Below are 26,541 nucleotides of genomic sequence, written 5' to 3'. Positions count from 1 at the left end.
CTGTCTCAAGATTCACACCGAGCACACTTGGCCCGAAGAAAAACAGCTGAAAAACAATTTCATTGATGTACTCGTGTACGTGATGTTACGTGAAAATGTTAAAAAAATTGAGGCCAGGGGTCCAGGTATATGTTACGACTCCCTGACTTGATAGTAATGTTTAAAAAGGAGCCCACCTCTTTTCAAATGTGTTCGAAGGACTTCTGTCACCATGAACGCTTAATGGTAGTCTTAGGACACTTTTTAAATTTATATTCTCTTTATTTTAATCGCCTCGAAAATAGCACTACATCAGAGTTACTACAAGTAATAAACAGCGGCCACATGCCCTGGTTAGGGCTAGCCAACTCAGGCAGGACTTGAACTCGCGATCTTCAGCGTGGCATGCAAGAACTATACTCCACCGCCACCGAGGTCGGCACAAAGAGGCAATATAAAATTCTGTTCATTATAGTACCGAGGAATCATTCTTTAGCCCCTATCATAGTAGTCAACTTCGGCATGTAGACTTGACTTTAGTCTGTCCTATCTACCTCCGGAAACTTTTTAGGGATGATGGAAACCCCTCAGGTGAGAGATGTGCATGGGTCGATGGCAAGGAAGGGTCTCAAAACACACCGGGACCTATAGAGAGGAAAGGTGGTCTTTCCCGGAACTCAACTCCCCATGGAAGTGTGTCTCATGGGTTTTCCGCGCGCCCCTTGATGATTGGCGGTATGTGGCATGGTCGCGCACGTACACGGGAGCTCTTGGCGTCCTTTTGGTCAGGCAAACAACTCGAGTTGTTGGCTAAATTGAGCAGAGGGTAACTTCATATCTCAGTAAACCTTCTCTAAATTCATTAATAATATGAATATGTCTGGCAGTCTTCCGTTAATAGTTAAATATCTTATTACCCCTGAAGATAATAAAAAAGGCATTGAGACGGATGGAGAGATTAAACAATACGTGGAAAATTGACCAAAATTTTCATTGTATAAATGATTTAGTGGTCTATTGCATTAAGTCTAAAAACACTCGGCATACAACTGTATTTAACGACTCATCCTACGGAGCAAGTGCAGTCCATTCAATATTCTGCTAGTGAAACCATTAAGGTATGCAAATTATGTGTGTTGAAAACCTACAGGTATCTGTACGCTCCGACAATGAGAACCAAATTATGTGGGTTGACAAAACCTGCCATATCTCATTAACATTATTCATTCACAAACATTTGGGTTGGTTCCATATTTTGAAGTTTCCGAAGAGCCTCTTACATTGATAAATTAATGTATCCTATCTACTTCCAGACACTTTATGTAAGGAAAAGGCAGGAATATTATCATCATCGCAAGCATCCAAGTTTGTATACTTACATGGTACTGTCTTATTTTTCATTCCTTTCACTTGCATTTCACTATTCATTCACCCATTAGCAATCAATTAAGCAACAATAGATTTTCTGTACTTACCACCTGGTTTGATTTCATATCTCATTAATATTGATTGCGTCGCTTTCCATTCCGTTCCACCAAAAGTTCTTTTCATGGTAACTAAGCACAAACCCGCGAAGTACTCCTATGCTCACTAACATGTGTGGATTTTCGTCTGGACAAGGATTGTGTGATTCAGGCTTAACCATAGCCCTAGAACAAGGCAGGTTATATGCACACCAGTACCCTTCTTAACCCATCCACTTCAATTTATTTTCTGAACATCATGCTCGCATTCCCGAAATATTTTTTTCGTCGTATTTTTAATTTTTTTCGCTCTTTTTAAATGGAATTTTTGGTAATAAAATGATAGTTAGTAGTTTTAAATCAGCGCAGAACAGTGAAATAAAAAGTGAGTATTATTTAATATTGTATAAAGTATCTAGTTAAGTACATCGAGAAAACATCTATAGCTACTCGTATAAAACCATTTATTGCTTCAAGTACATCATATTTCAAGAAATATGAGTTCTTTATATACATAATGGATGATTCAACATTGTTAAACCTTGATGAAGTCTTCTCGGGAAATCAGCCGGGTCAGGATGGACAAATCTGGCAACGTTTCAATGACCGTCTTTGCCATCGTCTTCTGGGCGAGTCAAATCGATTCAAGGTCAATCGACCTCAAGGCGATGGCAGAGAAGGCCATCGAAACGTTTGCAAATTTGTCCATCTTGACCCGGCTGATTTCCCGAAAAGACTACATCAGCAAGATTCGCCGGGAAAGTACAGGATCCTTCATCATTCTTAAACCTTCAAAATAGTTAAGTTGTTCATGAAAATAGTTCTAAAACTATGCAAATCTAATTACGAACTACACTCGTCATTGCGCGATTCAGTATCGGGAATTTATGAAGAGCTGGACTCGTCATTTCAACCCAAGGGGTTAAGGAAAGATACCGAAACTTCTCTTTTGGAGGTGTATTTCATGGGTCAACCGTCTCTGGATGATTGGAGAGGTCTGAGACAAGGTCTCCAGCGGTTCTTGGCGTCGAGTGTGTGTCGGCGTAATTTTTTTGGTGTTCGGCCAACGCTTCCCTGCCCATGTCTCTCTGTCTTGTCCCTAGGAGTCGCCGCTTACTCACACGACACGGTAAACCGCGCACCTAATTCTCGTCGTGTGAGTCGCAGGACGTCCATTTAGCCGGCGAGCCGTTAAGGGCGTTCTGCGGTGTCCCTGCGCCGACGTCTAGAGAGAAACTTTCTTGTCTTGCGCAAGGGAGGGGAAAGGTCACTGAAGCGGTTATGATAGCGTGTGCTGTGAGCTATCGTTTATTAATGCCGGGGTTATCCACCTAGTTAAATGCTCAAGTGCCGCTACAGGGCATGACGTTGGTGAAAGTGGCTGTAACTTGAGGGCATCCAACGACAAGTGGGGTGATGTTACATATAATAATTAACTAGAACTTGGGGTTGACTCATGTCAAAAAATATGTTGAATTCAAAACTTCAGCCAGTGGAAGGAATTTAATCAACGATTTTGACCTTGAGGAACTGCAACTTACGTTATAATTTTCCACCCACAAGCTTTAGTGACGATTTTTTGCAATTTTATGCTGTTACTTGTTAATAGACACAAACAATATCATTTTCACCATGTTTAGACAACAGTTTTAGATTACCATATGTGGGTGGACTGATATCGGGTGAAGAAGCGAATTTGGAATTTAATTTCTTAATACTTGGTGTATCAAGAGAAAGCGAGCGAGAGTGTCAAACTTCCTCGACCCATATTCCTTTCGTGATTTTATTCTCATGTTTATTCACTAAGTTTTTGGATTGTGGCATTTTAAAGTAAAAATTATTGATTACTCGGATGAAGATAAAATATAAATAGTTAACTGCCAGAGGATACTTATAATGCTTTGTTCTCAAAATTTAAAGGAATGCCGCAAGTTGAAAATCTACGTATCTGTCATAGAATTTAAATACAGCTTGGTTTGATATATTTTAATGGGAAATTTCGTAGCTTACTAAATATATATTGTATAAGCTATGAATGTTCCCTATTACTGCTCGTAATGCGGCAGTTATTGCGTTGATTTCTTTCTGTGAAACTAAACTAAGAGGCAAATTAGGATGAGCGCATGGTTTTTCTTTCCTTTACCAATTTATATAGTTACCTGGAATTCATACTTTATTACGTTAAATGTGTATTTCTACTAATTTTATTTATTTTATTACAATAATGAATAGATAATTTGTGATAGGAGACCGTTATTCGTTTTCTACTGGCGGTATTCTTCATTGAGAAGAGGGAAAACAATTATTTCCAATAGTGTCAAGAGTATAGCTGTTCTCACTAAAACTTTAAAGCAATGGCATTTTTCATTTATGCAAAGGTTAAAACCCTTCTTAAAAAGATGTATGGGTCTTCAATAATTCATCAAGAGACTTTTGTCTCATTATTAAAATATCTCTTTAAGACTTTAAGTTTGTCATCTGTTACCTGTTATCACAAAACAAGGAGGGACAGGAGGAAAAATATCCAGAAAATGTAAGAAATATAAGAGAGAGTTCAAAAGAAATGGGCCAAAAGAGATCTTTAAGTAATTGGTAGGGAAGTTGGAAAGGAAAGCTCTCATTCAGTTCCTTTTCTTCCGAAGAAACTACTAGAATCTAAAGAGAGGACCTCTTTATTCTTACGGACGAAATCTTGACGGGCGCGTTGAAAGAGTGAGCGAATTAAGAATGAATTCTGGAAACGAGGGAAGAGTGTGGATGAATAAGTTGGCGGGCACGGAGAGGTGAAAATAAGTGGCTCTGCGATAAATAATGGAAGTAGACAGGGGGACCACTTTTGGTAGGATCCCTTGCGGGGATGTGAAAGTTGGAGAGGGAAATACGGAAATATATTTTGATGTCGTCAGAATGCCGACTGCTCATCTAATGCCTTGGTCCCACAGGCATCTCAATGTATGATGCCACCCAAAGCTGTAACGCGCGTTGCTTGGGAAACCATTGACGTTGACTAATGTTACATTTCTTCACGTAAAAGGCCTATTCTCACGAGAGACAGGGAAAGTGATTATTAAAGGATGACCCTATAAGTCAAGCAGATCAGGTGCAATTTTTACAGTTTTGGAGATAAGTGCAGGTCATGGTTGGTGGCATAGACGGATTTTGGGGGGAGCACGTCCCCCCCGAGGCACTTAAAAAACATACAATATTTTTATTGCGGTCCATCATCATTACGTTCGTTTTGCATTGTGTATTACGGAGACTCAATCGTTTAAGAATTGGCCTCAAGCCAAGAAGACAGGCCATTCGCTTGTCATTTGAAAATTATTGATATTTTCATGTTAATAACTTTTATATTAAAATAAAGAGTATATTTCGTACAGTCATTGTTGCACGTTTGTTTCAATCTAGAATATGACAGGACCCTTGTGCCCCCCCCCCCAAAAGAAATCCTGGATCCGCCCTTAAACGGTACACAAAACAAGTCAACCATTTATAAGTATATGTGTATAAATTCAGTTATTAAATTATATCCCTTTTCCAAAAAATTATTGTGTACTTCACCAACCATTATATGCACTTACCTCTAAAATTATACTTAAATAAAACTTTTTCAGTGAACAAGTGAGGTAAATTTATTTCGGGTTTCCTACCCGAAGAGCACTTCCGTTGCCGCCGTTTCAATGGTGAACTCCAACATCGCCTTTGGAGCGTTGACAAAATGGATTCGTAAAACAAGTGAAGCTACGAATAGAAGCGTAATCAGGGTCACTAATTATGGTGGGGGCGAAGCGTGGTGGCCCAGTAGGGTGGTCCTTATTTTTCGATTTTTTAAAATTTTTTTTAGGACACCTCATCATTTTATGCCAACTGGTGTAAAAACATATCCTGTATAATATTATTGCAATTGAGTAAAGGGAAGACATGCCGCGTTGCACTCAAAGTTGAGAAATGTTGGCATTTTTGGCTGCTTTTGGTATATGAATGGCGATAAGAAGGTACTGGTATTTTTCAACTGATTTTTCTCTGGTAATCAACAATACATTGGGCATTATACATGCTGCACCTAAAATATTGTATAATTTTGACCAGTGGTTCCCGAGATAAGGCCCCAAGAGTGAGCGCGTGCCACCCAAGGCAGACACGTGACACGTGGTAGGCACGTGGGTTGCATACGCTCAATATTTTTTGGTCGTTCTCGCTCATCGTAAAACCATAAAATTCTTTAGACAAACCTTATACTTTGTCAATATTACCTTGAATGCTATATATATCACCAATTATTGCCAAAACGGGCTAGTATTTGGGCTAAGTGATTTATTCTCCATAGGTTTTGAAGTATTTAAACGGAAGAACATTAGTGTCCGAAGACTTCCCGAACTTTGCGTCGAAGGCACTTTTTAAAACCAGCTTGTATATGTAGCGCCGTCTCCATAAAAAACTTTCGTGGTGCGAGGTGGCTAGAGGAAAGGAATTATCCCTCTTGCTCTGATTAGTTGAGATAAAACGCTTTATTGTGGGGTGATCCCTACCGGCACCTCCCCTAACCAACCTTCAGATGGAGCCAATGAGTGAGTCAGTGAGTGTTGGTGAGCTTATAGTTTTATTTCAACGCTAGTAAGTGCAAATGTTCATGTATAATAAAAAAATTAAGCAATATTCCACATTATATTTCCACAGAAAAATTTACCGTACAAAATAGTATCCTTCGTATTTAAAATTAAAAGAAAAACCTAAAAAGGTTCACCTGTTCTAAGATATACGAAATTCTTAACGAGTTGTCAACCGGGTGAATGGCTCCATCTCTTTCAAGAGTTTTTGCGTATCATTTTGTATTGCTGAAGATTTTGGTTTGGAGTAATTATAATAAACTTCACCTCATGCGCAATATTTTATTTACTTCCTAAATGAAAAAGAGCTAACTACATTGTAGGCATCACACACCATAGAGATAAATATGTTCACTGCGCCAGTATTCCAAAATATTCCCGCGCGTGCAAGCTAAACTCATTAAAGTGCATGTCCTCCCTTTCGCTTTTCATGTTTTGGTAATGGTTGGAGATAGTAGAGAGTGAAGGAGGCGTTGTTATCTTACCCTAGCCGATGAAGCCCCTATTACCTACTTCATCATTTTTTGCACCTTAGGTTGGACAGATTATTGTACACTTTTTTACTGTAGTGGAACATATGACCTCGTGTGGAGATTTTTTCTTTGCAAACGAGAAGACATTGTCTCAGCCCATCGTAGCGATATCACCCGCTAAGATAGGAGAGAGGCGTCCATTTTTCTCGCTCCATGGAGGGCGGTAAATTTCGTGAAGCTTTAACAGTAAGTTGAGAGGTCAGGTCTCGTAGGAGATGTCGTTATTGGGTCAGCACGGGGAGTTCTTTTCGAGATAGTTCGGAGGAATAATGCGAAATTCCTGAGATGAGAAAAAAACGCGTGCGAGTTTTATGTGTAAAGTTTTTTCCTTCGTATTTTCCCATTTCCAGAAGGTCTTACCGTGCCTTGTGATGACGGAGAAAAATATAATCCTTCGACTTGGACGGCTCTCCCATTTTTCTGGGTGCCGCTGCACAGGTTTGAATCCTTCGCCGGAAGCTCCAAGCAACGTCATCATCATCATCATCATCATCTTGCACCGTCTTTCGGTCTCGTCTGACACTTTTTTGAAATACGGCGTCGCACACGTTTTGCTTAGGCGCTACAATGTCTTCAAGGCATCGCGAGTATTAATGCTTTCCTGAGTGTGTGTTTGTGTGTTTCAAATTTTTTTTTCTATTCTTTACGGAGTGGGTGAGATTTCTGTGAAGTGATGGCTTAGGTAAGGATAAGTACGTGAGGATTTCGGCCCCGGAGACGACAATGAAACCAGCTCGTTCTCGTTATACGATGAAAGATATCTTCGCTCACCGTTCTCTCTGTCATTTATCTAGGCCGTGCAGTTTGTGATTGGATTCATTTCTCAGACGTGCACTCACCGCTTTCAAAGGTGCTACGAGTTTAAGTATCTTACCGTACCTTGCTACGAGTATATTTTGTTTAGGCTTCATTTTTACTGAGATTTCTTCCGTACTTTAATTACTTCATCTACTGTTAAAATTAATTCTGATGATTTATATCAAAATATTGATAGCGACGGGTTGAAATAGCTATGGTGCCGATATACCAAACATTTACAACAGTTTTCCAAAATCAATCAAAGAGAGTAATAACATACAAACCTACCTGAGGATATGAAACTCTGGATATTTTGCAAAAAAATTATAGGGAGAATATTTTATGAAAGTAATTGGAAAGTATGTTCTTTATTTTATCTTGTTAATTTGATTTCGATTCCATTATTTTTTCTTTAGTGTATCATTTGTGTATTACTTATCCATCAAAAGATTATCTGGAAGATATTTTTTGTTGAGCAACAATATATTCAGTATTTAGATAGTATTTCTGAAGGTGATCCCTGCAGCAGGCAATAGCCTCTATGGACCCTTTAAGCTCCAAAATTGGTTTTGTATCCACGATATTTAAATATTTCAATTTCCTCAGGAGCAATAGATGTAATATAATTGTTAGAACAGTATTTTCAAGGGAAAATATTTTATTTTTTCATTTTACTCTATTCTATAACTATTGGAATTCTATGCCCATTGAATTTGAAGATTACCATGAAGACAAGTGAGTGTACTTCAGTGTACAATTTTTAGAATATTCAGGGGCGGCTACTTTAAAAATAAATCAGATAGCGTGGAATGTTTTTGATCATGCGTGAATAAACTATTTTGAAGGGAAGAATGCTCTGTATCTTTTAAATTAAAAAGCTACTTTAATCTGATGAAAAATTTCTTCCAGAAGGGACTTACTGGAACTTTTCACGGTGGAGTAAACAAAGGCACACATATTTCACACTTTCTGGGTAGATGTCCCACTTTATTTCCATTTTGACCAAGGGAACTGCATAGAGGAGGCCCCATTTCATGCCGTAGACGGCTAACTTCTGCTGGCACTTCGGTCACATTTTAATCGGTTTTCAAAAATGTCCGCGGCGCAGTGATGAGTGCAATGCGATCCACTTTTTTCCAATATTTTTCATATAATGTTTGTAATTGGGAGGAAAGCATTATAAAGTTATGAATTTGATAGATTATATCATCATGTCATATGAATTCCGGTTAATACCCCTAATTAAACCTTATTTCCCCGTGATGCTCGGATCAATTTCTCCGTGAGCAACGCGAGTGGCGACTTCAGAAACCTATTTGAATGCGCGGTGGTTGACAACATTTTATTTAGAGGCCGGCTTGTGGATCCTCTTTTGTAATATTCACGGAAAACACCTTTTCATTACTTTCGTCAGCTGTTATCGGCAGAACAGCATTCTAAACGATGCGTATGAAGTGGTCCCGTTTCATTCCGCAGAGATGCGGGCCGAGTTGATGACTCGTATGGCTTACTGCAGAGTGTATGAGTTCGGTGTAATTGTTCGACGTACGTCCCCTTTCTAAGAACCTGCACTCTGCATTCGTAGTTTGTGCGTTGTGCGAAGCAGTCGTGGTCTTGATGCGCTCAACATGTAGTGCACGGGGAAGGAGACGGAGCTGAGCCCGCGATCGAAGGTATCGTGGTACCAATACATTTCGTTGAGGAAATGCTTCGGCATGTCAGACAAGGTTCGTGTTAACATCTATATTTAATTACGTGTTAACATCTAGATGTAGCTTAGTGCATGATGGGGATTCACCCCTTACCAAACACCGTTAACTTTGATCGCAGGTACTACTCAGATATTCGTGAATGTTTACCCGAGTACGTTACATCTACGTGTACGTAATAGGTAACCTGCGAGTCACCTTTAAGGTGTGTAGCAGGTGGTGATCAATCACCAGCATATAGCATGCAAGAGTATTTCCACATGTACACCACACGCACTTAAAATGTTACGCATACTAACAAAATATACTTCCACAGTATTAAAAAAGGCGAAATTTGACAACTACTCATGAAGGCAATCTACCTATGAAGCTAGAACGTGCAAAACATGATGTTCGAAACACTAAAAAATTTCAGAAACACGAATTAAGCAACAAATAATTTAGTAGGATACATTACAATTCAAATAACCTATTTGTAAGTACTAACGCTGCCATTATAGCCTCCTATCGATCGCGGCATTCGATAACGACATTCTCAATCTATCTGTTTTACCGTCTGTCTCTTTTTTATTATTATGATATTATCTACCGTAGTATGTTGGCGTTCGTAAGTTTCGGCTAACTTCGTCGGAAAATAAACTAATCTTGAACCTTAGGGGCACTCGTAGCGAATACTTAGTTGGTTTGGTGATGGATAGGAAGATCAAGATGGGAAAAATCTCATTCACCAACATTTTATACTGCCTATTGTGAAAGATTGTGAATAATAGCGGGTACAGTATTTTTCCGTGTATCGATCCGTATCCTATTTATCCAGCTGTTCGCGGTTAACAAATCGACATCCCGAGCCATTTTACAGATTAGATAATGACCCCCTGAGCTCTCTACAAGGAGGTAACCGTGTGTCAACCAGAGATGGCAAGTGAGACGAAACGAAAATATTTCGTTTCTACCCGGAGCGGAACACAAATACGAGGCCTGGGGTTAGTTTCGTTCCCGCACGGCATTAAAATCACCAAGGAGTTTAGTTTCAACCTGGGACGAAACTTACCTCCCGGGAACGAAATTAAGTTAATTGAAACTCCGCTGCTCGGTTAGTTAATAGTTAAGTTTCGATCCCAGAAGTTTAGGGAATAGTTTCGACCCATTACGTTTGATATGTGTGTGGAGAGGTTAAAACATAGAGCTTAAAAATTGAATGGCCAGTTTGCGTTCACCTTTCTCCTGTTAGTGGTAGAAATATCAGTGCCCCATGCATCTAATGGCGGTAGGCTGAACCTCTACTTCATTCAATCATGCTTCGTACTCGGTGTGTGGGTTGAAACTAAACTGTTTGAAGGTGAAGCATGTGGTCCCTCCGGTGCGAAACATTATCTGTGTTTCGATTCGTCCAAGAGTTTTAGTTTACTTTCGATCCGAAGTAGTTTTGACTTCGATTTCGTTTCGAACGTGGGTTTAGCTCCCTTCTTTTTCGTTTAGTTTCGATATGTCGGTCCCTTGAACGAAACTATTGAATGTTTACTCGTTTTGACTTTTGTTTTGTTTCACTTGTTTGTCTTTACTCATGTGAGCGATTTCTTCCCACAATGAGCAGTTTTCTTTTGACGAGGCTGTGTGCCGAAATTCTATCGACGCCAATAAGTCCTAGAAAGTGCCTTGGCGACATTCATGTTTTGGTTTTTAGTTTAAAATTTTGATAAAAGGACTGAGTGAGAAATATTTTTTTCGTAGTAGCTCATCTTTTAATTCTTACCTGCGGTATTCTCTTAATTATATTTTATTACCAATGCCGGCCTCATTGGCAGCGGGGTTAAGTCCTCGCCTACCATGCAGAAGGTCGCGGGTTCGAGTCCCGCCTCAAATAGGTCGTCTCCATTCAGGGTATGTATTTTTGTGATCGTCAATTGTTAATTGCAGACAACCCTGGTAAAGCTCATTGTGCTGATTTCGGGAGTAATTGAGATAAATAAATAATTAAACAAAATAATTAATCTTAATGTCGTTTTCAACCTTGAATACGTGACGAATCCATAGTCGGTACAAATAAAGAAGTGTGGAAATGGAAAAGTGCTTTCATTACGCTAAATATCGAATATATTATTCGAATTACGCTGAAAACTTTATAAGTAATTTAAATTAATAAATACAATTTCCGTGAACCGCCCAATTACTCTTGCATACCTTGGCGAGTGCGAGGTTTGGAAACTTCTCGAAGGCGAGCTGGTAGTCCTCTCCGGTGCCTCCGAGCTGCTGCCCTCGCAGGATCCTGGCCGCGGTCACCGTTGACACGCCCATGCCGTCGCCCACGAAGAGCACCACGTTGCGTGCCACGCCCACCTCCCACGCCGGCTCCCCGCCCTTGGTCCCCGCACCCACGCCCGGGATGCCCTCGCCGGAGCCCATGGCCAGGATGTCCTCGAGGGTGGACCGCGCTTCCCGGTACCAGTACTCCCGATCTGAGGAGGAAGGGAAGAAAAAATAATAACAATTTATTCTTTATAAGTCAATCGAATTCAGGACTGCACAGTCCTTTCTTACAATTAAATGATGGACATGCACATACAGAGGAACTTGGATAATTCGAAAGTCAAGGGACCAGTTAAAAACTTCGAATTATCCAAACATTCGAATTAAAGATAATAGTTCCAAAATAGTTCCAATAGTTCCTTAATAGATAGTTCCAAAACAATAAAATTCATATTTTCAATCGAATCTTTTTATTAAATTGACATCATCTTGTGGTGTTCTGCCCGTCAGCAGGTCCCTTGCCCCAGCGCTGTCTTCATTTTTTCCTGTCTCCGGCCATTTCTTTGAAGTCTCTATATTTTCCTATTTTTAAGTTGCCAATAAACTTCAGCCTTCTCCTTCCCCTTCTTCTGATACCTTCCACCGTTTCCTCCAAGGCTACCTTCAAAATGTAATTCCCTCTCATCAAATGTCCCAGCCAGTTACCCTTCATGATAAAACACAAATGGTAATTTCCACACTATTTAACACTCAATGGCCGACCATGGTTTCAACACTTTGTGTCATTTTGATGACACAATATTGACAAAATGACACAAAGTGTTGTAACCATGGTCGGTCTTTGAGTGTTAAATTAAAAAGTGTGGAAATTACCATTTGTGTTTTTATCATAGATATAGCAAATTTCTACAAAATCAAGCCTGAAATGATTTCATACAGTTACCCTTCCTTTCATTTATTTTATCCATCAACGTTCTTTTGTCATTCATCCTATTCAACGCTTGCTCATTCCTTACTCGATCCGTCCGCCGTATTCCCTCCGTCTTCCTCCAAACCCACATCTCAAACGCCCCAATCCTGTCCCTGTCTCCCTTCCTCATCGTCCAAGTCTCAGCTCCATACATAAACAGTGTTAATATTTTATTAAACACACTCCACACTTAGCACTTCACCAATCTCTTCCTCAATTTTAAATCCAGTCCCTTGTTACGCAAAACCCTTTTCTTCTTCTTGAATTGACAATCTTGAAATATAAAAAATTTTATTAACGCCTAATAATAGGATTATAGTAAACAGTAATATTTATTTCAGCAAACTACGAAGGAAAGTATAGAAACATTTTTATTTTAACCTTAAAAAGGTCCTCAGCGAAACCTGAACTGCTGTGCACTACCAACTTAACTCGTAATCGTATACGTTTAGACAACATGTCATAGCATAATACACTGCAATAGATTCATGATAGCCAAAGAGATTAAAAACATTGAATACGTACTTTATTGACTAACAGAAAATTGACATGAAAAATAATCATAAAGCTCCTAGGATGGCAACCGCAAAACAAAACCTACTATTTTTCAACAAAGCTGATATTTTTGCATGTTTCCTCAAATTAAGGGAAGGGTGAGTCACCAGACTCTACGCTGGCACGCTTTTTGTCTAAAACAAACCTTTTGACAACAGCGTTAGTTAAGCACATTTTCCGATGGCTTCATAATTATTTTGAGTCGCAGATTATAATTTATACCTTAATTTGACGCACCAAAAATTCGAATTATCCAAAAGTAAAATTCGAATTATCCACGATTTTTTTGAATTTTTTAAATACAAAATGCTAGGGACTAAGAGAAATATTCAAATTAAAGAAGTACGAATTATCCATGCTCCACTGTATATTCATGCTCTGGAAGGGAGAAAATCCACCCAGACGGGATATGAACCCATGACACGTGTGCTAGTAGGCGAGGACTTTACTTTTACTTGACTCATTGTCGTATCTCATCTCGTTCACCACAAAAATTTGTATGAATCAGTCAGTCAGTGGTCGGAAGTGAGTTTTATAACTCATAGATACGTGCGAATTTGCAAAGCCAGTGTAGGCAATCCAAATGCCGCCACAATAGCCTTCCCCGAATCAAATTTCTGGCCACGCGCCAGATACTACAGTCCTGGCGAGTCGCGACAGCAAATATCCTCCAGCGGGTCAATATTGAAAATGTCATAGGCGTCAAATGAATTGCTGTAATGACAAGTTAGTGAAATAAATTGTCAATTTATCGTAGGAGTTATAGTGATCCCAGTTGAAAATTGACGCCGCTGGCATTTATTTGATTGATCCACGGACTCATAGAATTGGGGAAGTGAAATATGTAGGGTGGGGGGGGGGGGGGGTAAGATAGAGGAAGGAACGTACCGGAAAGTGAGTGCATTGCAGGAAGATTGGATGACATAGGCCCGGTCTTTTAATGCCTAGTTACAATTTATCGGGTGAAATCCGTTTTGGTCTATTTCACCGTAAGCGTAGATGGTAGGGAGATTAGACATTATTCTTAACTAATTCTATTAACAGTAAATTTCAAAGGACCTAAGTTTCACCACCCCTTCTATTTAAATAATCATTGTATTGTATTCATATTCGATAGCTGGTTATTGTGTAAATGATACTGGTTGTAATGCTGCATGGAAATCTCAAGATTTTTTTAGTCATTTAAAATTCGACTGTTGAGTTTTTTCTTTATCCATGATACTATACAATAAGTATTCCAAGAGATTTAGTATCCTAGAACTCCAATGAACACGTGAGCTACTCACAACCCGGCAAGAATACCTCAAGGGGTGTTGACGTGGTTTGCGTTCTGAGTCCCGTACTGAACGCTACAACTACTACTGCATGCGCAGTATGGTATTATTCAGATGACTTTCGTTAAGACATAAGATGTTACAACTTAAAATTATGTATACTTCTTTATGGTTTTGGAGTGTGTTTGGAGTGTTTGGAAATATCCATCATTTTTATTCCAGCCTTTTATTCGCCGAGGAAACAACGAGTTACTTTACCTATCCTTTCGACTGTGTTTCTCTTTAATTTTATCGTTTCTACCTTACCAGGTAATGGAATCCAATATCTGATCCTCTGTAACATACTGAAATATGCCCGTTTCCAATTCTCTCAGGCAGTCTAAATGTCACGCGCTGTTTCCAGGTCTCCAGAGGATACCAGACCATTCTGGCTAACTATTGGTATAACTAACTGGCATTTATCGAAGTATTAGGTAGTGAATGCATAGAAAATTAATTTTTATAAGTCGTATTGTCTTCGTTCAAGGTTTAATCCTCAATTTCATGAATGGAGGTGCGCTGGTGATGAAATTTCTTTGTCCTTCTAAAAATAACTAAATTCGGTATGTTACCATTTGCTACTAGGATTCAGTAACGGTTTAAAACAATCAACTACCATATTTATTGTTATTCGTTATTTTAAGAGCTCAGCCATTTTTTCTTCGCTATGAATACGGGATTATTTATTACCTCTCGCGTTTGTGACTAAGAGTAATGTTGAGGATGATCAAATTACTCTTATATCTCCTAAAGTAGGAAATTGGTAGTCAAATGTTACGATAAAGATTATGATAGCTACCAAGTTGCCTAGAGAACGTATTGTTGATAAAGCCAAGAGTGAGGCCATGGTTTAATGAATAGGGGATCCTAAGGGGAACTTGGAGAGTAAATAAACTTCGCTGTTCATCGGCAAAGGTTTGGCTGTTCAAGAGACGGTATTGCTTGGAGACGCCCATAGCACGTGCGTGTTGAAGGTTATTGAGTTTCGTTTCAATAAGGAAGTTGGTACCATGTGGCTTGAGGCGGATTAAAGGTCTAGGAGGCATTATCACTTCAAATCTCATTTTGTGACAGGCGCTGTCACTGCGCAAACAATTTGAATAATTTGTTTCCTCTCTGCTGATACGCTGGAAGAATAAAAATCAAGGATTATTATATCTCTAGTAGAAATTGCTTACCTTTCGTTCAGTTAATATTTTTCTCGGAGGAACCCGAGTCAGTTATTATTTCCTTCCAAAACAAAGAACGTCGATTTCTATATATAATGAAAGTCCATGAGAAAGTCGCCGGGGAGGAAATTGAGAAAGTTTGCGCTATATCTCTTGTTTCTCGTCATGCTATTCCGAAATTATTTCGGGAAGGAAAACTGAGATTTTAATCACAATGAAACCATTGTTAATGGTAAAGTTTGAACAAGCGTCCCATTGTTTGCTATACTACTGCGCTGCCCTTGTTTCATTGTATTTTCCTGGTCACACTTTAGCTATTCCGGTTATCATGAATATTACATTCTTTCCAGCAAAATTTTCTGCCCATATTTCTCCTTATAGGATTACGTAAGTGATACGATTGGTAACATGTATCTACATTTTTGTTTTGGCGCCATTTCGCGGAGCCAAATTCATGTTCACAGCTGGCAATGCATCATTTTTTTCACATGGTTTGACATTGCCTCTAATAGTAATAGCAGTGGTAATACGTTCATAATGTCTCGGTGTATTAGAGATTACTGTTTCTTATGGATTAATAATTTGATGGCGGAAGAAAATTTGACTGATATTTCATTTTCGATTTCGACTAAATAAGCGAATCAAGAATTCTTTCGTATTAAATTGCTTTTATATGAAACGTATCGCATGTGCACTATATTGTAATTCGTCGAAGCATAGATATATTTAAAATTAAGAGAGGCTCTAAATAGCTACACTAACTTAAGAATTTAGCAAAAAATGCCGGGTCTCTAACAATACGGGTGTATTTCGTGGGTCAATCTAATTTTATGCATTGAACATGCGTTCATTTTGATGAATAGCCACTTGTGGGTAAAGCGGGTCATAATCAGCAGTATAAACAATTTAAGTAACACAATATTTGGCCAGTATTCAATTTGTTTTATCAAATGGGCATATATATTTTATCTGTTTTTATTATTTATTTTGTGATATCAAATGGAAAATATTAGTTTTTATAATTTGCACCGCAACTTCCTTAAAAGAAAGGAGAGTATTATTTCGGTCATCATACCGAACTGATGCAAGAACTAACCCTTGCCCATGATCGATGTATTGATAGTATCTTGTTCATTGATATTATTCTCTTTAGAAGGTTTCGGATAACGGATTCAGCAGTTAAGGACATACGGAAGGGATTTACGTTAGCAAGGAGTCGCTTATGAACAGAATTGAGCTTATGAAAGGATGGTTATGTATGATTTTAAAGAAATGGTTGGTGAAGTGTCTGATTTGAAGTGTAGCGATTTACGGTGCGGAAACGTGTACACTGAGGAAAGAAGACGAGAGAAGATTGGAGGCATTCGAGACTTGGTTATGGAGAAGAATGGAGAGGGTGAAATGGACGGAGAGGAAAAGGAACGAAGAAGTGCTGGATATGGCTGGCGAGGAGAGGCGGCTGTTAAATGAGATGCGGAGGAGACAGAGGGTATGGATGGAGCCAGTACTTAGCGCGGAGGAATTGTTTGAAACAGTGTTAGTGTATAGAATGTTGGGTAAACTAGGGAGGGGAAGGAAAAAAATAGGCTTTTTAGATAGAATCATAGGAAGTAGGCCTTACTGTAAATTGAAGAGGTAAGTGAATGAAGGAAGGGTAGGCCGCCAGAATGCTTCTTAAATACTCCATGGAAACCTACCGTAATCGGTAAAATACTCCAATAATAATAATATGAATAATAAAAGCAGTTTACGCAAATGCTGCGGTGTATAAGTTATAATTTTCGTCACTCAGTTTGCTCCATTCAACGCTGAGATTTGGAGGAAATAGAGTGGAGAACTTATTTACAAATTGATGGCATGAATGAATTTAAGGCTTCCAAGACTGGAACATTTTCAGGGGAAATTTAATCCTTTCAACTTTACATCTCGGCTGTTGAACAACAGGCGGCAGGGAAGGGGAACACTCCTGTGATTTACGCCTCGTAATCCATTCCCACGGCACTCCTCGGGTGTGTTGGATGGAGAGCGAATCAAATGAGCCCCCTGATACGGAGAGGAGGAGTGGGGAACCTAAGAGGGTTGGGGGAGGGGAGGAAAGGCCGCTCAGAAAATGAGAATGCAGCCGACGCGTCGGTGCAGAATAATCTCTCAAAGCACACGAAGGTGAAAGGTTAAAGACCACTTCTCATTCAGCATGTCTAAAATAAAAAACGCTTTAACTATCCGTGATGCGACGCTCGTATTTTCCAACCAACAAGCCATCGCCTGTTATTACTTTCCAAAATAATTCCGTTTTAAGTAAATAGATTTCCTATTTCCCAAATGCATCAATCATTACTTTCTTCTCGTCATATCTCACGTGGCGAATGCTTCCATTCCATGATTCAAGTTTCATATTTCTCATCTCTTGATAAATGAAGGTCATTTTTAATCGCAGTATAAGGTCGAAGCGTCCACGGAAAATTATTTTGCGCGAAATTTTTAAATACATTGTTTATTTAGCATCAAATGTTCATTTTCCTTGAGTCCTTAAAAAATTATACGTTTTTTTAACTACACTGACAGCGTAGTTTTTCAATACTTACTTCAAATTAGCTAGATATGATGTTTATTCAGTTCATTTTTTGTTGCAAGCAGCATTTGAATGCTTGGAATTTTTTCTGTCTCGTTGGTACTTGGCAAGAAACTTTATCCATCAAGAGCGAGGACGCAATCGGGAAAACTTATTAATCGCATAAAGTTTTCAGGAAAGTCGAATTTGAAATGAAAACTTAACTCATAACGATAAAAGCTTACAGTAATGGCTTCATTTTTATTTGAGACTAGATTTTTCTTACTCATTATTCATTTTATTAAAAGATTTTATTTTTACCAAATAAATAATATTCAGGTATTCTCCTCTACGCAAGGTTATTGCAGTCATATTAGCCGCCGTTTCGGAAAACGCTTCCTTTTCCATTATAAAGACTTTTTGTTGCCTTGCAATGGATTGTTATTGTAATGCAAAATTTCTCACTAAATCCTAAATTGAGGCGGAAACGTGCCTTGATAATGGAAAACATGTCGTTTCCCGAAACAACGGCCAATATGACGCAAATGTTTCCATTCAATGATTCGAGTTTCATGTTTATTATCTCATGATGAATTAAGTAGGTACATTTTTAATCGCAATATAAGGTCCAAGCGTCCAGGGAAAATTTTTTTGCGCGAAATTTTTAAATACATTGTTTCCTTAGCATCAAATGTTCATTTCTCTTGAGCCCTTAAAAAAATATTTTTTTTTTTAAGGGCTCAAGAGAAAAAATTTAATATTTTAAAAATATTAAATTTTTTTCAATTACACTGACAGTGTAGTTTTTCAATACTAACTTCAAATTAGCTAGATTTGGATATTTATTGCATAACCTGGTGCAGAGCCCGAGAAGAATGCCTGCATACTATTTTATGATATTGTTGTTATTGTTAGAGTTATGAAAATTATAATTATTGTTATTATTAAATTGCTGTAATATTACTCTCAGAAATGGTCTTAATTTACGTTCATAAGCTATGACATTGTTTCTAAGTGTTCTTTACTTCACATTTTTCTAAGTTGAGTTCTTGCGAGAGAATCTAAGACTTTTGGGGGGGATTTCGCGAGAGGGGATTTAGGTCAATGCTAAATGCGACGTGAAATAAAGAGCAGCCCGCGTCGGATAGTGGCACGAATGAAAAACGCCCCCTTTTCAAATTGCCGGGGCGGCGCGGCGGCTCTAGTGGTGGGATGACGGCATTTCGTATCTTTCTCGGGCGCGCCCCGTTTGTTTTTATTTTTCATTATTTCGCTTTTTGTGAGGGAGCAACCGGATGGAAGAGAGTATTTCTTTTCTGCTCTGTCTACACACACAAAAGGCTAAGGCGCCTCCTCGAGTGCTTCTTCTTCGCGAAAGGCGAAGGGAAGTCTTCCTCTGCTAGAGTCATTGTTTTCTTTACCTCGCGGCAAGTGTAAGGCTCCTTTTGAGAAAGCACACCCTCCTCATCCCCTTCCTCTCGGTGTTGGGCTGACGGGAAGGCATGGGGATGCAGAGGGAGTGGGAGGGAACTAGGGTTCACGACCAGGCAAGGGTTTGGGAAAGGATATTTCAGAGGAGTGTTGCGAATCAATCTGGAGTGCCTTGGAAGTGAGCAGTGAGAAGAAGAAGATATCGGTTTGAGCAGCAGCACTTGGCTCTTCGATTGTACTTCCTCCAATTTGCGTCTCCTTGAAGGCTCTTCAAGGAATGATTAAGGAGGCAGAGCGACTCCTCATCTTCAAGGATTATCTGAAATTAGTATCGATTGGGGATGTGTTGAATTATGATGACAGATATTACTGAGCGAAGTACAGGGATTTCTTGCAATGACATTCTGACTCCTTGAAACTTTTATCGTTGACATAAATGCGAACATTTATCACACATGTGAGTTTGTGGCATTTTCCTTGCTCTGTTGGTGTTTTTCAATAAATATAGGTACAAGAAATTTTTAATTATAGTCAAAACTTCCCGTATTTTGGAAGGTGTTAAAACGCTTCTTTTAGTGATTTCCTAAAGCTGCAACTATTAAAACATTTTAATTATACATTGAACCATTGAACAATCTCGTTTGATGCATGTTTGCCAGAATATTTAATGTATATTTTAACTCTGTGCTTTCCCCTTAAAATGTTACTTGCTATTCTCAAAAATTAAAAAATTATAAATCATACCTACTGCATTCCTACATGAAAAATCGCTCAAGTACAATATTTATCGTAATTTTATGCCGCAAGTAAGGTAATTTTTATCAGAAAAATCTAATTGATATTTTCAGCAAAAATTTTAAGTTTTGGCCAATAAAGTCTTTTTAACATCCTGGGAATTTTAAAAGCGAATGATCATCACGATTGGTTAAATATCAACCTCTAAATGTTGATTCTGTGTTTGATGTCTCAAGGGTGGTTATAAAGGCGATCGATCTAATTAGGAGACATTTTTAGCTGAGCACGGAAAAATAATTGAGACAGTATACGAATTTATTGTTTACGGTGAAATAATTAGAGCTATAAGAAATAAGAAAATGCATTCGGATTGGTGACGGATACGAAATTGCCCAGGCAAAATATGTTAAGACTGTTTGATATTTTTTGGACTGTAATGCAAAGTAATTTGATTAATTTTACTGACCAAACGTTTTTACTCTGCAAGTAATGGTGACTGCGGGACCCATTTCCTTTTCAAACGAAAATAAAAAACACTAAGGTTACGACGATTCGCATGGCATGGAATACGGCCTTGGGGTACCTGCGTATTACTTTCAACTCCTTAAACTTTGTGTTCATTAACTTGGAACCGAGCGCGGCCTTGATATATTACGTTCAAACCTGTCTTGAAGGGAAGAAAGCCGAGAGTATTTCTTTTAGCCACAGCATCTATCCTTTGAAAAATAAAAGTCGCTATTCTCTCGTATTTGTAAATCACTCACGACCGATTTATGGTCGAATATCTCATCTCTTCGGATCTTTCGTTTGCGCCACCCGCGGGAATACCTGAGCGAGGAGCCCGAGACTGGATTCCGGTCTTCCGACGTTAAGGGATCGGGAAGGAGCCGAGGGAATCACGAAAAGACGTCCTCTGGAATGACTCTCGCGTGTGCTGTGCGTGCCTAGGAAATTCCTGGAGTGCGGCCTAGGAGCGTGATGAGAATAGGGCTTTCCCATTTAAATGTGCTCCGAGAAGTCTCCCACAGCCCATCGAGGGACGAGAGAACAAATTCTTCGCGCGTGAACCCTGTACGCGCCGCGGGATCTTCATCCTCGTGAGGTCGCAGTAGAGAGTTGACGTAGGTGTATGGTTGGCTGAAAACGGGAAAAGCCGACTAAAACGAAAAAAAATGTTTTTTTAAACTTTCAAGTTGAAAATTCGCAAAAACGTATTCTCGAATAAATTGTTTTAAACCTTGATTTATTTTTTCCTGTTTCCCTAATTTAAAAAATTTATGTAAGAGGTCAAAGTTGACCAAATATCGTGAAAAATGACTACCCTCGAATTTTACTAACTTCAGCCTCTCGTTGTTGCAAAACTAAAAATTAATCGCTGTGTGGAGTAAAAACTCAATGTTAATGCTCATTTTTCCTTCCATTTGGTACCTTTTTATAAGGTTTCTATTTCTAATTTACTTTAAATACTCAGCAAAATGGCTGAGCATGTTTTCAGCCGAGAAAGCGAAAACCAGGCGGAATCTATCGCGTTTCCTTGTTTTAAATTTATGAGTGAAATTTTTTTAACTGTATTTTTTTACACTTTTGTTTCCCGATCCATAAATGAATGGCAATTTTATGTCTTAAGGTATGTTTACACGATATATAAACACGTACGAGTTAATGCATGATTGCATGAACGATTTTTGTGGACCATAACGGAACATGTACGAATGCATGAACCAAATTCAGGTTCAATTCAGAAAATAGAACAGGTTCTATTTTCTGTGCATGCATTCACTAAAGTTGGGTGGTTACACGGTGCATTTTGGTTCTCACAACGCGTTCATGCATTTAGATATTAACCCGTACGTGTTAATCTACCATGTAAACAGGCCTTTAGTCATTGTCATAAATGTCATTACACCAACTAGTACTCCGGTCCACAAAAATGAAAGGAGCATCTTGGTAGTTCAGAGGTAACTGGCAAGGTTCCATGTGGAGGTCACTTCTTCAAGAGGAATGAGAGAGAAAGGTGAATAAGAGGCGAGAGTGGTCTTGGGAGAGAGAAGAAGTTGCCGCGTCAACAGAGGGTAACGATCTAGAGAAGGAGAGAGTGGGTGGACGGAAGAGCGCCCTAGTCCTCAGGGAAATGTACAGTCGTCGCCGAAATTAACGCAACACGACGGCCACGCGAACTTTCATCGCCATACAAGATGGCCCGGGGGCATTCGTCTAATAGACGACACACGCTGAGCGGTCATTTCCTTCCGAGAAACATTTCAAGTTTCACAATCGTCAGAAAAGCATGCAGCATAAGCATTAAGATCATAAAAAATCAAATTTATAATGGTTGAAAAAAATTATTATAGTTCTTTGTGTTGCATATAAGCAATTGAAAATGAGGACTCTAAACGGCTTTTTGGCCCGCTATGAATATATCCAAGATTGAACGCCTTCACTTTCAGGGATGTGCTCGAAACTATGAAGGCTCGAGAATCTTTTCCCCATAGGACCGATATTTTTCCAGTGAAAATTCATGCCAAAGTTATTATATCTCTATCGCTATATGACATCTCATGTGACTAGATTAAATTGTCATGCACTTATACGAAATCGTAAATGCATACGAAATTTCGCTGGGGAAAAAGCATAATTTGTCTTGTCGAGATTCGAACCTGTATCTCCCGAACTCGCACCCGATTTTCTATCACATAATTTATCAAGACATCCTTCTCATGTGAAGTGCTGGCTTAATAGGACAAGATGATTCGAGCTGCCAGGTATACAGTACCAGACGGTAGTACGTTTGTGGACATAACTCCGCAATTCCAAGGCTAGAACTTATAATGCTTGGGCATACACCTGATACTCGATTTTTCTTAAATAATGCCAATTTATAGATTAAGCTCCCTTGCGGGACACTTGATGATGAAGGGAAGATCTGTATGCATACATAAAAGAGGATAACTATTTGTCTGTCAGGTATATGTTTCCATATGGCAGCTCGAAATGCGACCAAAGTTGGTACATAGGTGGATCTCATGCTTTCAAACCCTGTAGTGCTACTTTTGGTTGCGTTTGACACGTCCTTTGCGTCGGTTTTCCGTTATCGTTTGTTACGTCACGTTATACAGCCTCTGCGGTGAGATATCCTGAAAGGTCGGCACACCGCTTGACACGCTTTAGGAGAAAACATAAAAATGCAACTTGATCATGAAATCCAAGTTCTCAGTTTCCCACTTCTCGGGGTACTATCCTTCCTGAGCAACGCCGGGTGACCTGCTTGTATCTTATGTTTACAGCTTCGCTCTCACATTTCCAAGATGGCCACTCAAACCGAGGCGACTGATAGTGGTGAAAGAAATGGCAAATTGCTCGCTAGGAGGAAGGAGAGAGCATTCAGCCCTTTGGTTTCCTCTGTGAAGGGTCGGCCTGCACTTCCTTTCCCCCCCCCCCCCCAAAACATTTCCTCCTTGTATCTCCCTTGGGCGCCCGACTCGGTCGTATTTCAAACATTTCTGGCACGAAGTCTCCATCTTTGAGAAGGAGAAAATTTTTTTCCTTCCTTCTCACTAAGAAAGAGATAGTCCAGGAAACAAAAATTCCTTCTCTTCTCGCCTCGCACACACAAACAGCGGCGTAGAGGCCGACGTGATTCACTCTTACTTTCTCCAACGCGAATTTTCCGTTTCCATGGTCTTCAGAATTTGCGTTCATATATCTATCTTTCTCCTTCTCAGTTGGAGAAATGTAAATGTTAATGTCCCGATCTCCGCTATCCCTATCGCGGATCCAACTATGGTTTTAAACAGTCATTCGTACGGAAGAATGGTACGTTTGGTGATATTTATTTATTTAATGCAGTTCCAAAACAGCACCAGGCCAATTACAGATGACTCACAATAACAAAGAAAGCAACTAACTAGCATTTGGCATAACGTAGCCAACAAACAATGAAATAATATTCAACAGTATTTACCAATAAATAACAAAGAATGGTAGACTTCATACGGTGATGCGTAAGGCGGGGTAAAATTACGATGGAGTTGGTGCAAGATAGATGAGGGATGAAAAGTCGGAGAAAAAGTCGGAAGAAATGTTGAATAGTAGTTAATAGAAGAAGGAAGTCGGAATAGAAATGAGCGTTTAGAGACAGTAAGCGGGGTTTATAGATTTTAAACATTCACATCAACGTCAGTCATCCAAAGTCAATATCTCCCTTTGATGAATAGGAAAATATGCTTTAATTTAGCAGAAAAAAGTGAGGGGAGCATATGAAAAAATATTGCATCGCTCCCGTTTAAAAAAATTGTAAATTCATAGACATTGTTTTGAAGTAATAATACCTTCAATTCATTTGGAAGTTTTAGGGCATAAAAAGTAGAAAATAGAGAACTTTGGTCAAAAATTATAACATATATTTCAGGGATTTTAAATTTGTAATACGTATATCAGTTTTTTGTTACTGTGTTGTATGGAGAAATGATTTACACGAAGGGGAGGAGATTACGATGTGCTTTTCATAACCGAGGTCGGAATAGCCAATGGTCAACATTTTGAGAGTCTTGGTAAAACAGGCAGGTGTTAAATATCTAATAGGGGAAAGAATCGTTCCTTTTCACTTCAATTAGTACCAGAAAACTATAATTAGTACTGAGAAGTTAATAGCTGAACACTTTAGAATGCTACATTGCAATTCGTTGCATACTCGTTCAACTCCTTGAAAATGCGCTTCCTTCATTTTGTGAAAATTATATTACATTGAAATACAGATTTGATTGTCAAGGATTGTTTTCTCTCCTGTAGAGTTATTTGTCTCCAATACTTAGTAAAGAAAGTTTTATTGAGTGCAATTTCTTCCTCAGAAATATTACTAAATCAATGAAATATTCTGAAAGAGGAGTAAAGTAAAGATATTTAATATATAACTGTTAAGTATTAAAAACATAGTTTTAATGAAATCAGTTCATATTGAGTACTATTCAATTTCTCGATTGATTTGATAAACTATACGGACATCCTAACAAAATTTCCATTAGTTTCGATTTCTTTAAAGCAGTTGAAACATCAGCCAAGGATTACGATTTGCTTTCTAGTAAAAGTGTGGTATTCTTTCGCCATATCTGGCAGTTAGTATTCCGATACTGATTAACAACTGTGTAACAAAAACAACCTACTTTTTGTTCATTAATCTACAGATGATATCTATCTTATCATTGATATCAAAAGTCATTATTGTTTTGCAGAATTGGGTTTTACATCTGCATTTGAAGTATTGTTGGCTTCGGAAACTTTAATTTTTCATTGGGCTAGTAATAGTTGCTTAGTTTTTTCACTGTAGTCCTGTTGAAACGTACTAATGCACATTTTTTGTTAGTTCCTGAGAAAAGCATAGGCTATATTTCAAATAAACAAAATTTTTTATTCTTATAAAAGTATTCTCTCCTCATCTCAAAATGGACAATGTACTTCAATCGTGAAGAAAACATTGGTGGGATTTTTAGAAAAATGAATAAAAAACTACCCTCACTTGAGAAAAGTTTGTTGCTTGATATCCATTGTTTTGAAGTTGTAATTTTAACATCAATTAATCAGTTTAGAACCTTAGGGCATAATTAGAGCTTAATTATTGAGATTTGTCTAGTTTTTATACTTTCGAGGGATATTTAGGCAAAGAAATACATCGTCTCATGAAAAAGGGAATGCCCACGCAATACGGAGAATGGAATGCCATCGGGAAAATAAAATTTGCTTTGTATACTAAGGCTGAAGAGAAGTTCACTAAAATTGAATAATGAGATAAGCGGTGAACGAGTATTGTAAAAATAGTGATGCGCATGGAGATATGTTATAAAATGTTTCCTAAGCTGAAAGCTGGCTATTTGAATTGTAGATTTTTTCAAATGACATGGAATCGTTTGAATTTTGCTCAATTTTTAAAGTTTAAATTAATATTATTCGTGTAAGGGTCAAATAAGTGCTAAAAATTCTCAAAAGTTTTTTTAGATGGAGTAAATTACTTGAGATATAATAAAAATGTTTAAAATACAAAAATAAATGTTTAAAAGTTTTTTTAGAAAATGCGATAAAATGGTTATATTCTTCTCTCTTATCTTTACAAAGAATAGAGGTTAAATAAAACTTTTAGTAATTGAGTAAAAGTAACTGAACTATATTGCAGGTACTTCATAAAACAGTAAGCAATTACGAGTGTAAATTACGGATTTTAAAAGGTAATCGGCAAAATTACAGTTGCATTCACTTTATGTAAAATGCCCTTACTAGAGACCACCTGGCAATGTCGAATTTGTCTACATCTTAATCTTCCTATTTCCACCTCCGCCTCCCAAATCTTCTAGCCTCATTCCTCTTCCAGTCCATCTTTACCTCCCCTTTCCACTGCCTTCTCCCCTCTGACCCCCCTCCCGTCCCTTCCTCGGGAACCCTCCCACGTAACTACCGAAATAACGCGACCATTCCGCACTTTTCGCCCTAGTCT

The 26,541-nt window shown here is 38.5% G+C and overlaps 1 protein-coding gene across 1 annotated transcript in view; it reads right to left on the bottom strand.

Annotated features, from left to right (window-relative positions):
* The window catches only part of LOC124159096 (alkaline phosphatase, tissue-nonspecific isozyme-like), a 245,307-nt gene that overhangs the window by 53,120 nt on the left and 165,646 nt on the right, over positions 1 to 26,541 (bottom strand). The window contains exon 3 of the mRNA XM_046534639.1: positions 11,271 to 11,545. Within this exon, the coding sequence (XP_046390595.1) occupies positions 11,271 to 11,545 (275 nt within the window). The remainder of the gene's footprint in view (positions 1 to 11,270; positions 11,546 to 26,541) is intronic.

The sequence above is a fragment of the Ischnura elegans genome, chromosome 5, assembly GCF_921293095.1.
Source record: "Ischnura elegans chromosome 5, ioIscEleg1.1, whole genome shotgun sequence".
Lineage (NCBI taxonomy): Eukaryota > Metazoa > Arthropoda > Insecta > Odonata > Coenagrionidae > Ischnura > Ischnura elegans.
Note: the sequence above shows the minus strand (reverse complement) of the source record. Positions and strands in the feature narration are given on the sequence as shown.